This window comes from Sardina pilchardus, chromosome 14 (genome assembly GCF_963854185.1).
Source record: "Sardina pilchardus chromosome 14, fSarPil1.1, whole genome shotgun sequence".
NCBI lineage: Eukaryota > Metazoa > Chordata > Actinopteri > Clupeiformes > Clupeidae > Sardina > Sardina pilchardus.
In genome coordinates, this window is record NC_085007.1 from 21,303,726 (window position 1) to 21,316,191 (window position 12,466).

The following is a 12,466-nucleotide window of genomic DNA, read 5'->3' on the forward strand; positions in this document are numbered from 1 at the left end:
AGCTGAAGCTCAGGATCGAACGCGTTTTGCTCCAACAGCAGTGGAGTCCACGGTGAAGCCACGGAAACGTTACAGTCACCGAGAATTTACATTGTAACGCTTATAACTTTACCAAAAACACTGGAGTCGTTGGCATCAATAGGATTTCCTGCCAGGAACTGTTGCATTTCACACCATTACTGTAAGTAGTCTACAGACATATTTAGAGAGAGCTTGCTATCGATTCATTTGGCAGACTCGCTTTACTTTGATCTCCTTGTGATGCGATGCCTAGATGTCTTTTAATGTCTAGATGACAACATTGTTGACTAGGGTTTAAGTCTCTTGCCTTTTATCCGCTGTCTTTTAGTCGAACGGACACGAATCCGTATTAGTAGATTGCAGCAAATAACTGTAGGCTATATATATTTGCAATGTAAACATGCCACGGTAATGAGAGATGCTAATGTTTTTTTCTACATTCAATGGAAGCACTAGGCCTAAGCTACTACATCACCGTGTGTTGTTGGCGGTGGTTAATGTATTTTTGCAGTTGGAGAGATTTCTGTGTTTGTTGTTACATTTGTCATAGGGTTTAAGCATGGCCCTCTCAAATGTTATACTGCTTCTCAGGCTGTTTCTATCTAAAGTGTTGCAACAGTTTGTGCAGTGTACTGTATTTCCATGCCACTTGTTCAACTTCAATTGTTGTGTGTCTGTGTGTCTGTGCGTGTGCTTTGATTTCAGTTGCTAAGCTTGATCATAATGACTTGTTTTGCCATGTGTGTTTGTATTATGTGTTTTTAGCATCTGTGTCTGTGTGTGGTTTTTCAGTCGCTGTATCAGGGACCCCGCTTGTGGCTTGGCTTCTGTATGTGTTTGTGAGTTCTGCTCCCCTCACCATCTTCCGAAGATGCATATGAACAGCCTGCTGAACCGTTGGAGTAAGTAGCAGCAACCATCCCCACAAAAAAAGAAAAGAAAAGAAAAGAGAAAAAAAAGCCTGCCGCCAAACCGACTACTCCCTTTCCTTCCCTCTCTCCAGCCCTACCTGTGTACTTTTCCGTTCTTCACAGACTTTGTCTGCCATTTTAATTTCGCTTTTCTTCATTCAGTGTAAGGACAGTGAGATAAAGACATACAGTATATTATATGTCATTTTGGCATGTACATGTAGCCCAGGTCATATTATGCACTGTGCACTACTGATATAGATATGGTGATGTCTATCTGCAGGGGCTGGTCACTTTCTGAGTGCTCGCAGTTAAAAAAGAAATGTGGGTTGTATGAATGGTCCACTCCAAAATTAGATGTTATGTCAGTAGCGTTCTCAGTATAGTATGAAAAGTAGAAATTACATAACTCAAGTGAGTTAACCGCGTCAGCTGTTGCACGTAGACTAACAGATTAAGAACATTTAAACAGAAAAGGAAGAAAGAAAAACTACCGCTGAAAGACTGAGGGACGATTGATTATTTTTTTTATTTCCAAAAGTGGGCCAGTTCTCTTCTGCCTCTTTGTTGCAATTTTCTCTTGCAAGTATAGCAGTATATCTGATGATCAGCTCCAATTTTATTTTATTAATTTCTTTTAATGAATAGACAGTGTGGAACATTTGTGACTCACCTCAACACCTCATCCCCAGGATGGGCTCCAGCCTGTGTTTGTATTCAGGGGAACTGTGCAAATGTTAGCTGTGTTTGTGAATACAAGGAGAGTCAAGGGTGTTTTTTTTTGTTGTTGCCATGCATTGCCTCTGCCCTGGAACACAGTGGACAGATAGATGCCATAGAGGCGTACAGGTTGTAGAGACGGAAAAAAAGCAACAGGGCCTCTCATAAATCAGTTATTTATACCAGGCAATGCAGGACTGACAGACATTAGATAGAGGGGCAGGTGGGTTGTTAGACAGTCAAAGAGGAAATTACGAAACATCATTTATTGGCCGGTATCAGTTGTCTTGTCATGGCGCATGGCTCTTTTTAAGTTTGTTATGCGACATGTTGGAAGAACATTTGACACTCTGAAAGTCTGACAGTTTGCAGAGTCTATATTTGCCATGGTGTTGCTTGGCACTTTACAGTGTTTGAGATCCTGCGTTTGTTCACCAATGTGGATTACTGGTACGAACGTCGTCTTAAAGAGTGAGCTGTATGTGTGAACTCTGCGGGCGCATTTCACTGCTGTCCTAAGTTACGATGAGCCTCTTTCAGTTGTCTGAGATTTCTCCTTCTATCTCTTCTGTGCCAGTTCACAGGTAGCTTTCAGAGCATTTTACAGAGAAACAAACACAGCCACAGAGAAACACAGCCGAAGCAAAGCAAACAAGGTTGACTCTTTCTGGATTTCTCTCTCTTTCTCTCTCTCTCTCTCTCCCTCTCTGCCAGTCAGGACATTAAAAACGGTCCAATGTTACCCCAGTGTTACAGGGAGTGCCAGTGTTAGGAGGGGGCAAGAAGATTGGCCCATCAGTGTCCTCATTAGATGAAGGACGTCATGGCTTTTTTTTGAGAGAGAGAGAGGGATGCTGCTGCATGAGCGGTGTACTGTTGCCTCTTTGCGCACGTGTTTGGGATGGAATGGAAGTATGATCGCCCTATGTGTGTTTGTAGGTGTAGGAGTGACTTTGTACCCTCAGTGTGTGTGTGTGTGTGTGTGTGTGTGTGTGTGTGTGTGTGTGAGAGAGGGAGATATGTCCATATGCCAGACTCTGAATGGTGAGTGTACAGAGGTCACCCACAGTACCTTGTGCGCTGAAGCCCTCTGCCCGGGAAACAAAGCAAACGGGTGAACAAGGGGAGTGATTCATGCAGGGCTTATTGCCCAGAGTTAGCAGTCCGTGGTGTTGGAGAGTAGACACGCAAACCTCATGCGAGTGCCTCATCTCATGGAAGCCCCCCACGCTTTCATCACTGTCACACAGGAGTATTCCAAGTCCACAGGCTGTGCTACAAAAGAAACAAGTTGCGGTACTTTTTTAGAACTTGAGGTTTGTCACGGGTTCATCGAGTACAGAGCTGAATAGGTACACCGCGTGACAGAAATGTAGCCTTCAGGGGGGAAGGAACAAAAAAAATGTCAACAATGTAATGGCCTATATTGTCAGTTGTCAAAAATGTCATAGGAATGGAATGACGGATGGTGTTAACTACTTCTTCAGAATGCCGTAGCGCATTCTGAGCGATGACAAAGTGGCTTGAAAACAAGTGACAAACTATGACAGTGTTCCCAAGATATTTGTCTTGGCTGTCACAGCTAGTGCACCCTTTTCCCCATGAAGCTTTATTTACTAGCAGACGATTGCATTGTTTACAAAGACTAATTGCTATAAAGCAAAAATGCTAAGCTTTGAATAATATTAATCACGTCACGTGACGGTCAGTGGCATAATCTCAGATTGCCACCCTGATTGAACTTTTGGACTGCTGGGCTCTCTGACCATGTTCCTGTGCAGCACGTGAGGCGGAGAGTGCTGGCTGCCTCCTTTTGAAGGAGCGCCGGTTGACGTCAGATGCGGGCAAAGGCCCCTAAACCCCTTTAGCGTGTGAAATATCGCAGGGTGGTGTGGGACCAGGTGGAAACAAGAGGAGTTTGTTTCTGAACTCACCTACCTGATTGTTTTTCGCTATTGGGGTGTGCTATTCAGAGTCTGGGATGCGTGACGATAAGGTTTTTCTCAGGTGTTTTTGTCCAAAAGTACAGTTAATCCTTCTTTATCTTCAGTGTTCATCCCCATATTCTTTAATGCAGAATGTGTGGTGGTGGTCCAATTATCGTCTTGAAGGGTTCAGTCATTTGTTAGCACTTGTTTTAGTTGAGTGCTATTTCTAATGTCTTAATTCTAGTGTCCAAGTCCTAATTCTGTCATAATTCACATAATGGATAGGTTTGAGGATTAGAAAGCAGTGGAGGAAAGTCGAAAGACTACCACTCAGACAGCATTCTTATTCTCACTAAGCTCAAAGTGGGTGGTGCTGAAAGGCTTTCGTTCTGTTGCAACTGAGAAATATATTATATATTATGCACAGTATATAAAAAAGAATATTACTCAAACAACTCTGTAGACCCTCTCTAACCCCCTTGGCTCAGGGCTGGTATTTTTAATGAGTGGAAAGGTACTCCAGCCTCATAACTGGGCTGTTGTTGGCCCGGTGTTGTCCTGAGTTTGTTTACAGTGCTAGCTCAGGCTTTTGGGTGTCAGGGTGGAGAAACGGCTCGGGCCAGTGGAGCGGCCGTGCCGCGTGCAGAACGTGTAAATTATGCAGTGGTCCGGTCCTGATCCCCTGGCTTAAGACGACTTATTCCAGCCATTCACCAGCTCCAAAGAAGTCCACTGGGGCAAGGTGTCTCCAGGCAAATGGATTTCAAAGAAATGCCCCGATTACGGAGGAGCCCTATATGAGTTGCTGCACCACAGCGATCTTTCTTTTAAAGATCTTTAGCATGAGTTAGAGAGAGAGAGGGTGTGTTTTGACTGACAGAAACTGAAGGTTCTGATTTGAGGCTATGCATCCTCTTAAGATGTATGTCAGCCTTTTGTTTTAGCCTAGGGGTGCACAGAGGAGGCGGTGTCGGAGGGAGTTAATTGACTCTATAATTAGTGATTTCAACTTGTCTTTCTTTTCCTGTTCACTCTGTTTCCTTCCCCTGTCCCTCATATATACGCGCTGCCTGTGTCTAGTTTAGACATGCACACACTACACTTGGGAGATCACTGGATCGGACGTGACCCCACACAGCTGTCGTCACGTTTGGTAACTTAATAAAGGTAAACTGAGAGAGCAGAGATCTGCACGAGAGGGAGTGAGAGAGAGATAGAAATAGAGAGAGAAAGAGCATGAGAGTGCTCGCTTTACACTAAATAATTCACCACTGGACCCAGAGAGTGAAGATTAGATTTTGTTTTGTTCTCTCTGTCTTGTGTGATTCACAGCAGGAGTGCGAACAAGCCCCCGTTCCGTCAGAACACAGCCTCATGTGGGTCTGTTTCCCATTAGCACCGATTATTTATTTCATTCAGTTTTGACCCCAAATTGCACTGAATTGTAAAATGTTATTTGCCACTGCACAAAGCAGTCATTGTGTCAGATGGTGATTGTGATTCTTTCTTTCTTTCTTTCTTTCTTTCTTTCTTTCTTTATTTCCTCTCTAAGAGCATAAACAAGTGTTATGAAATGAAGTGCCTCTGAGGAGAAGGCTTGTTGGATTGTCTGCGGATGGCGGATTGCCCTCACTGACCTATAGAGGCTTAGCGCTGCTTCACCCACCATTGTATTTTTATCTCTCTCTCTCTCTCACACTCTCTCTCTCTCTCGCTCTCTCTCTTTATCTCCCTCACTCTCTCTCTCTTTCTCTCTCCCTCCCTCTCTCTCCATTTTCTCTCTCTCTCCATTTTCTCTCTCGGTCTCTCTCTCTCTCTCTCTCTTTCTTTCTCTCTCTCTGCCTGCTGGAAGTTAATGTATGCTCCACAACGCCCACCTTCAGCCCTGCACAGGCATGGGTTTGGAGGCACCGGGACCCACACAGACGCGTAGTCATGAGCACAGAAGGCAGGTTGTGCTGTAATGGAGCGCCATGCATCCCACACAGCTGCAGCAGAGCTGCTGTAAGAGCGAGTGCCTCTGAGGAGGTACCTTGGAGCCCGTCTACACCGCAACAAAGGACAACTAGCGCTCAGAGAACATAACCGCTGCCTGGATCCAGGCGGTGATCCGGATCACTCCCAAAATGTCATGGCTTCTTCCTTGGATCATTTTAGACCTTCCCTGAAAATTTAATCGAAATCCATCCATACGTTTTTGAGTTATCTTGTGAACAAACAAACAAACAAACAAACAAACAAACAAACAAACAAACAAACAAACAGACAGACAAACAAACCCCGATGAAAATATAACCTCCTTGGCAGAGGTAATTATGTTTTACTGTGATATGTTTTTTTGATATCGCCAATGCCTGAAAAAGAGAATAGCTTTTCATTTTACCAGGCCACACGTGTGAATTTGGTCGAACTTGACACCAGGCACAGTGAAGCCGCAGCAGAGGTGTCAGGTGGCTGTGTTGAAAACGTCACCTCACAGTACATTTGAGATGAAAGGAGGACTTGCCGTATGTGTGTGTGTGTGTGTGTGTGTGAGAATCAGCGTCTTTTGTATCTGCATCTTTACGTTTGCTGCCAACAATTGTTGAATTGCCGATAGTCCTGCGTCATTCCGAGAGCAAAAGTGTTTGGTTGCAGTGTCCCTTGACCAGTATCATCTAACAATCTTTACAGCGACTTGTTTACCAGTCCCTAACTGGTAGCTGATTTTTGAATAGGTAGATCTGCCACAAAGAGTGAAATGTGTCACAGTCAGTTGACTAGATCGGGTCTGAAAAAAAAAAAGTGTTCCAATTGGTCACGGTCGGTCGGTTAAGCACCAGTTGGCTGATTCTCAGAAGGGAGAGGGATTTTATCTGTGCCATCTGCTATCGCGCCATCTCCGCTGCAGTGATAGATGAGTTCATGTCAGTCCGTGCTGCGTGCGGTGATGAGAGTGCAGTGCTGTTGAAATGGGCATCTGATGGGCTGCCGAGTTGACCCTCCGACCCACTCTAGAATATTCTACAGAGTGCTGGAGTTTTGGGTGGGCAGCTAAGGGAAGGGACGGGAGGGGGGTGAGCCACAGGGAACAAAAGCACTTCTCTCTCTCTCGCGATTCCACTTTATCTCTCTCTCTCACTTATTCTCTCTATCTCTCTATCTCTCTCACTTACTCTCTCTCTCTATCTCTCTCTCTCTCACACACACACACACACAAGCACACACTCTCTCTCTTGCTCTCTCTCTCTCTCTTTCACACACACACACACACACACACACACACACACAAGCACACACTCTCTCTCTCTCTCTCTCTCACACTCAGTGCCTCTCTCTGTCCTTTACTCTTTCAATCCCCTCATTTCACTCTGAACTGTAATGACTCTGGACTCTGGATTGGTATTTAAGTATGTTATCTAACACTCAGTTGTAGCCTTAACTGCACATACTGTATATGCTAATTCTACATCCATTTCCCCTTTGTTTTGCCGAATGCCGTCATTCTTGCTTTTTTTTTGTCCGTTAGGGATAAGCTGTTCTGAGCAGAATTCTCGTCTGTATGCTTAAAAGTGCCAAAGTCCAACAAACCAGCTTCCCGTAGCAATCCCTCTTATCCTGGTGAGGAACAATGAAAAAGAAGACGATGACGATGATGAAGATGTCCCGGCTTATCTCCTTATGATTTAGGCAGATGTTTGATGGTTTTGTAACCGTATTGGTGATTAAGACGACGGGGTGATGTCACCGCTCATCTCTCTGCGGCTGTAGGCAGCTGTTTTAGGTGGTTTTGTAACAATTAATGTGCTCGTCTGACAGAGTTGACTCTGGAGGTCGGATTTAGGGAAATGTGCTCATTGATGGGATCTGGGAGAATTAAAACTGGGCCGTCACCAAACGGAGCCAGGCCTGAGGCCGAGGTAATGAACCCAAAGCGTAGCCGTTGGCCCGGAGAGGAGGCGGAGGCGGGCCGGCCTCCCCTGAGCTGGCCGGTGCTGAAAAGGTTGGAAGGTCAGCCTTTGTGTGTGTGTTCGCAAAATGCTGCCGTGATGTAACGGCCTGCAGGCACGGAAAGCCGTGCGTGTTGACAAATATACGAGGGACAAACACATGCACGCTCACACGCGAAAACACGCTCACACACAAATATAGGGGGGGCGGCATGCTTTCACCTTGTCCTCACTTTCTGGAAGCGCTCCTTTCTTCATTAATTTAGTAATTAGGCCAAATTGTGGCCTAAAATTGTTTAACAATGGCTAATCACATTAAAATTCAGCATTTGAGAAAAAGAGGCAGGAGATTGCTGTAAAGCCATGTTACAGTATGTCATGCAAACATAGCCATTTGGGTTCCATTTGTGTGCCAAGTTATGCACAGACAAATGATTTAGTCCTTACAAACTATGTGGACCACAGTATGTTATTTGTCACATCACCGTGAAATAGTTATTTTCGAGATGCTGTTTTGCAGAGCCGTGACCGCGATAGCAGAGTAGGCCAGAGTCTGAATAGGGAGTGAGCTCATGTTTACTGGTGACTTCATCTCAAACCTCAGGAGCTGTGGTTGACATGTGGGTGTGTGTTTGTGGTTTGGAGATGAGGAGGGGGTTGGTGTGTGCTACCAGCACTTATATACAGGAAACCTGATAGATGAGCTAACTAGAGCAACCCTCTTATAGCGCCCACGTCATGCAGTCAGAGCTCCAGGCATAGCTGGGCAGAGAGGGGTGGACGGACCGGACGGCGGTGGGGACGGCGTGCTAGAGAGAGAGAGAGAAAGAGAGAGAGGACAAGCTGATCAAACGAGAGTGCTGCGTGCAGTGCACACATGCAATGTGACCCTGCTGTTTGATCTGAGCCTGGCGGAGTGTGTTGAAATGGTATACAAAAGCCCTCACGCTACAGGTGACGGAAACAATGGCACACTGATGTCACGTTTTTGAGTTCAAGTATGCATTGCACATGGAGATATGATAGTATTGCAGAGACCAGTGTTTTGCAGTATTGGTCCATGTTCGCTTTGATATGATCAACATCGAGCTCTTATTCATAGGCTTACCCCAGGCCTATTTTGATTATTATACTGTACAAATGACTTACCAAACATGAAAAGTGACAATGATGTCATCACTTAATGATGATATCAGTATTACCACTGTTGCTATGACTAATATATTTGCAAACAGCTGTGAAGTAATTATGCACCTTCAAGCAATGTTCATCCATATAACATTTTTATGTGAGGGTGGGAACCCAGAGGGGAAGGAAGGTGTTTATATAGAGAGCAGGAGCAGAGAGTATAGGTCACCTAGCAAGGTTCTCATAACCACAGTTCTGGGATTACCACCTGCCATCTCCCTGTATTTTTAGCCGTGAAAAATAATGCTCCAAAACTGATCCAAGGCCTGCACTGGGGTGCCATTTTCTGCACCGCGGTGTGAAGTCATTTAGGGACGACACTTCCAGTCAGAGAGTGCCCTCTGTCTGGGGCACTGATGACCTCTCATTGGGCTGGAAGTGTGTGTCAGCGAGGTGTGTGTGTGTGTGTGTGTGTGTGTGTGTGTGTGTGTGTGTGTGTGTGTGTGTGTGTGTGTGTGTGTGTGTGTGTGTGTGTGTGTGTGTGTGTGTGTGTGTGTGTGTGTGTGTGTGTGTGTGTGTCTCCACTCCAGACCCAGGGACAGTCAGGCCTGAGTTCATCGGGGTTCACTCTCTCTCTCTCTCGCTGTCACATGATTGTGGGCAACGTCCCACAGTCTAACTCAGGCCAGGTGTGTTTTCTGGGCAGAGACCCCTGTGTCTGTCCATGCTGATGGATGCCAGTGTGGTTCCTGCACTAAGCCAGCTGTGAAATTGTTTTCCTTAATATATCTGGACATCTCGGCCTTGATTCCCAGGAGAGAACGATGGCGTAGTGCGTGAATAACATTCCCGGTGAAGCGTTTTTTGTTAACAAACCCATGACATTTTCTTCCAGCTTTGCATAACACTCTACGTGCCATATTTTCTGAGGCTTTTAAGACAGAAAATAAACGATTAACAGTATAGTTGCCCTACCTCTGCGGATACACTTGTAAAAATCCTCAGTTGCTACAAAAAAGGAAATAAACATGAGTCATTTTCCTGTCAGCAGTGTTGTCATGGAGCTGAGAGAAGAAGGAAGACAGAAGCAGATTCACTTGCCTCTGACAGACAGCTCTGCTTTGTCATTTTGTTGTTATTGTTGTCTGAGGCATGTAAACATAACAAAAACACGTCTCTTTTAAGTGACAAACTAAAGGATGATTGTGTATTGTATGTAGAGCAGTTGAACAGTTGAGTTTTGAGTCAAAACAATGTCTCTTTCATGTCTGAGCAAATGTTTTTGAGGTGGCATGCCTATTTTTCACTTGAAGTTTGTTTTCACCCAGAATTTATTTTTGCACTCACACCAAATGTTATATTTATTCACCAAATAATGGACTAGGTGTAAATTATCAACTGTTTGTGTCGCTAGAGTTCTGCAATTTTAAAAGGTAAGCGTTTGTATTTCGAACCTTACTGGAGAGGAGCTGCAGGAAGATATTTGTATATTCCTTCCCACTCCTTATCGGATGTATTTTTGTAAACACCCACATTGTTGCTGTCCCCATCATGCGATCTCCCTCCATCTCTTGAGCGTGCATCTCCTACTTTTCCATCGAACGGGGGGGGGGGGGCCTTTTACGCACAGGGGGACCGCCCGTGCAACAGTTTCCACCAATTACTCTTTTAGAAAAGAGCGGAAACAATGGCCGCCGCGGCACTGACGTTCAGTTTCCCCCCCGTGAATCAGTGGCGCATGAGACAAGCGGAGGAATCGGAATTGAGGAAATGAAGATCTCTGGAAGGCCCTCGTTGTGCTCAAGCTCCTCCAAACCTGCAGTGCAGCTCTGGCAGGCGCAGGGAGAGCACACACACATGCCTCATCGGGTTATGCAATAAGCAATACCTGCAATCATCTGTCACTGACAAGACTGTGCTGTAGAAGTGCAGAAACGGTGGGACGTTGAGTCAAGTCTCGGGTAGTTGGTCGCAGGATAGTTTGCGCGTCAGTTGAAGACTCCGAGCGAAAGGGAAGATATATGCCGTCGGCGAGACACTTTTGAGACCAGTACGGTAGAGGAATTTTAACTGTGGATTAACTGAGCGTTTGGTGTGTGGCAGAAGAGGTGCATGATGATGTTTGTTGAGTCTGTGAGAAGAGACGAGGGTGTCAAAGAGAAAGCAGGTTGGTGAAGTCCTTTGTGCCTAAGAGTGTATCCATGTTTTTTATGAGATAGAACAGGTCTGTGTGTGTGTGTGTGTGTGTGTGTGTGTCTGCTAGTTGCTAGTGACCCATTGTAACCCTCCTGCCTCTATCTCTCTCTCTCTCTTTTTGTCTCCTGCCCCCTTCACCCAACCTGCAGACGAGATCTCCAGGATGTGTGAAGTGGACGTGGTCACCCCGGAGCCCCAGAGCCCCACGCTCCTGAGCGAGTCCACGGACAGCTACTGCCAGGTGGACCGCTGGCACCGCCTCCGCACCACCGTCCGCAAGCTGGAATTCTGGGAGGACTTCAGCGCCGAGCTCATCGGCTCCGGCTTCTTCTCTAAGGTTTACAAGGTAAGACCGCACGCTATGACCTACTGCTTTGGTCAGGACAGTGGACAATGGGACACTGGGATATGTAGTGTTAATGAGCAAGGCCTATTGACCAAATCTGTTGTTGTATTCAGTTCCATAGGAACCGAACGATCCATTGTTTTTGGTTCGGGTTGCATAATAGCTCAGTGCCATGGAGAAATCTATTCAAAGGACTCGACAAAGGCAAACAGAGGGGGCATAAATGGCCTAAATAGCCAAATCAAAAAGAACCCTACTGTTCCACATGTTCAGGCATGCATAAGTAACAGTCAATGTTGACATGTACTGTACCCGAACAGTTCAGTCGAGGACACGAAAACAATTACAGAAAGAAAAAAAACAAACAAGCAAAAAAAAAACAGGCGTGCTGTGATCTTTCAACTGAATCCAGTCTGCACCGTGAAAAGACGTATATGGGTAGGAAGTCGTCAAAGATATCTTTGAATGAAGTGTCACACCTCTGGTAATTCCCACAGCAGACGTGTCAAAGCCAGGGTAATTATACGACTAACATGCCCTCTCATGCACGTAAATTACCCCCAACAGGAGCAACCAAAACATCAGATCGGTCTCCACCCAAAGGGCACACAACGGTGTGTAGCATGAGATAACTGCCAACCATGTAAACCACCACAGTGAGATAAGCGATGAGATATGCTGGTGTGGATCGCGAAGACATTATCTCATATGTTTCCGTGGCGGTAATCAAAACAGTGATTATCTCTTCGCTCGCCGTATTGTCCTGCGATCCAGGAGAATCATTTCCTCCCTTCAACTAGTGGCTCGGAGCGTTTTGTAGGAATCAATCTGTAACTGGAACCGGAGAGTTTCAATCTCGAGACGTCTGTATTTTTTTGTTATTTGTGTTTGCTCGTTTCGCATGGCCGCTGCATTTGCAGCACGGCATAGCAGAGATGATCAGATAAACCATCACACACTCCTTCTCCATTACCGCGGTGGCTTCTCACCAGAACTGGTCAGACGGCTGATCCGGGGCCGCTTCGGGTCGTAGTTGAGCCAGGGCTCCGAGTCGTCTTCCTGCTATTGTTGCCTCGTGTGTGCGCGCTCTGGAATGCCGTTGCAGATTCTGGGCCGGATAAGCATTGTCAAGAGTGACAAGCGCTGTCGCACACCGAAACGGAATCTGATGTATTGCTGAGCACTTGGCTGTGACCGTTCACACAGGCTGGGCCAAGCAAGTACATGCCAAGGGATGCCATGGATAGAGAGAGAGAGAGAGACAGAGAGAGGGAGAGACATAGAGAG

General features: G+C 45.8%; 1 protein-coding gene across 3 annotated transcripts in view; it reads left to right on the top strand.

The window, feature by feature from the left end:
- Positions 1 to 12,466, top strand: part of zgc:113162 (uncharacterized protein LOC553743 homolog) — a 27,251-nt gene continuing 14,785 nt past the window's right edge. The window contains exons 1-3 of one of the 3 annotated variants that reach the window (XM_062554271.1): positions 1 to 181; positions 814 to 923; positions 10,983 to 11,179. In XM_062554271.1, coding sequence (XP_062410255.1) covers positions 893 to 923; positions 10,983 to 11,179 — 228 coding nt within the window. In that variant the 5' untranslated portion in view covers positions 1 to 181; positions 814 to 892. Of the gene's footprint in view, positions 182 to 406; positions 430 to 813; positions 924 to 10,448; positions 10,805 to 10,982; positions 11,180 to 12,466 lie in introns of those variants that run through there. The other 2 variants (XM_062554269.1, XM_062554270.1) reach the window with 2 other exon arrangements.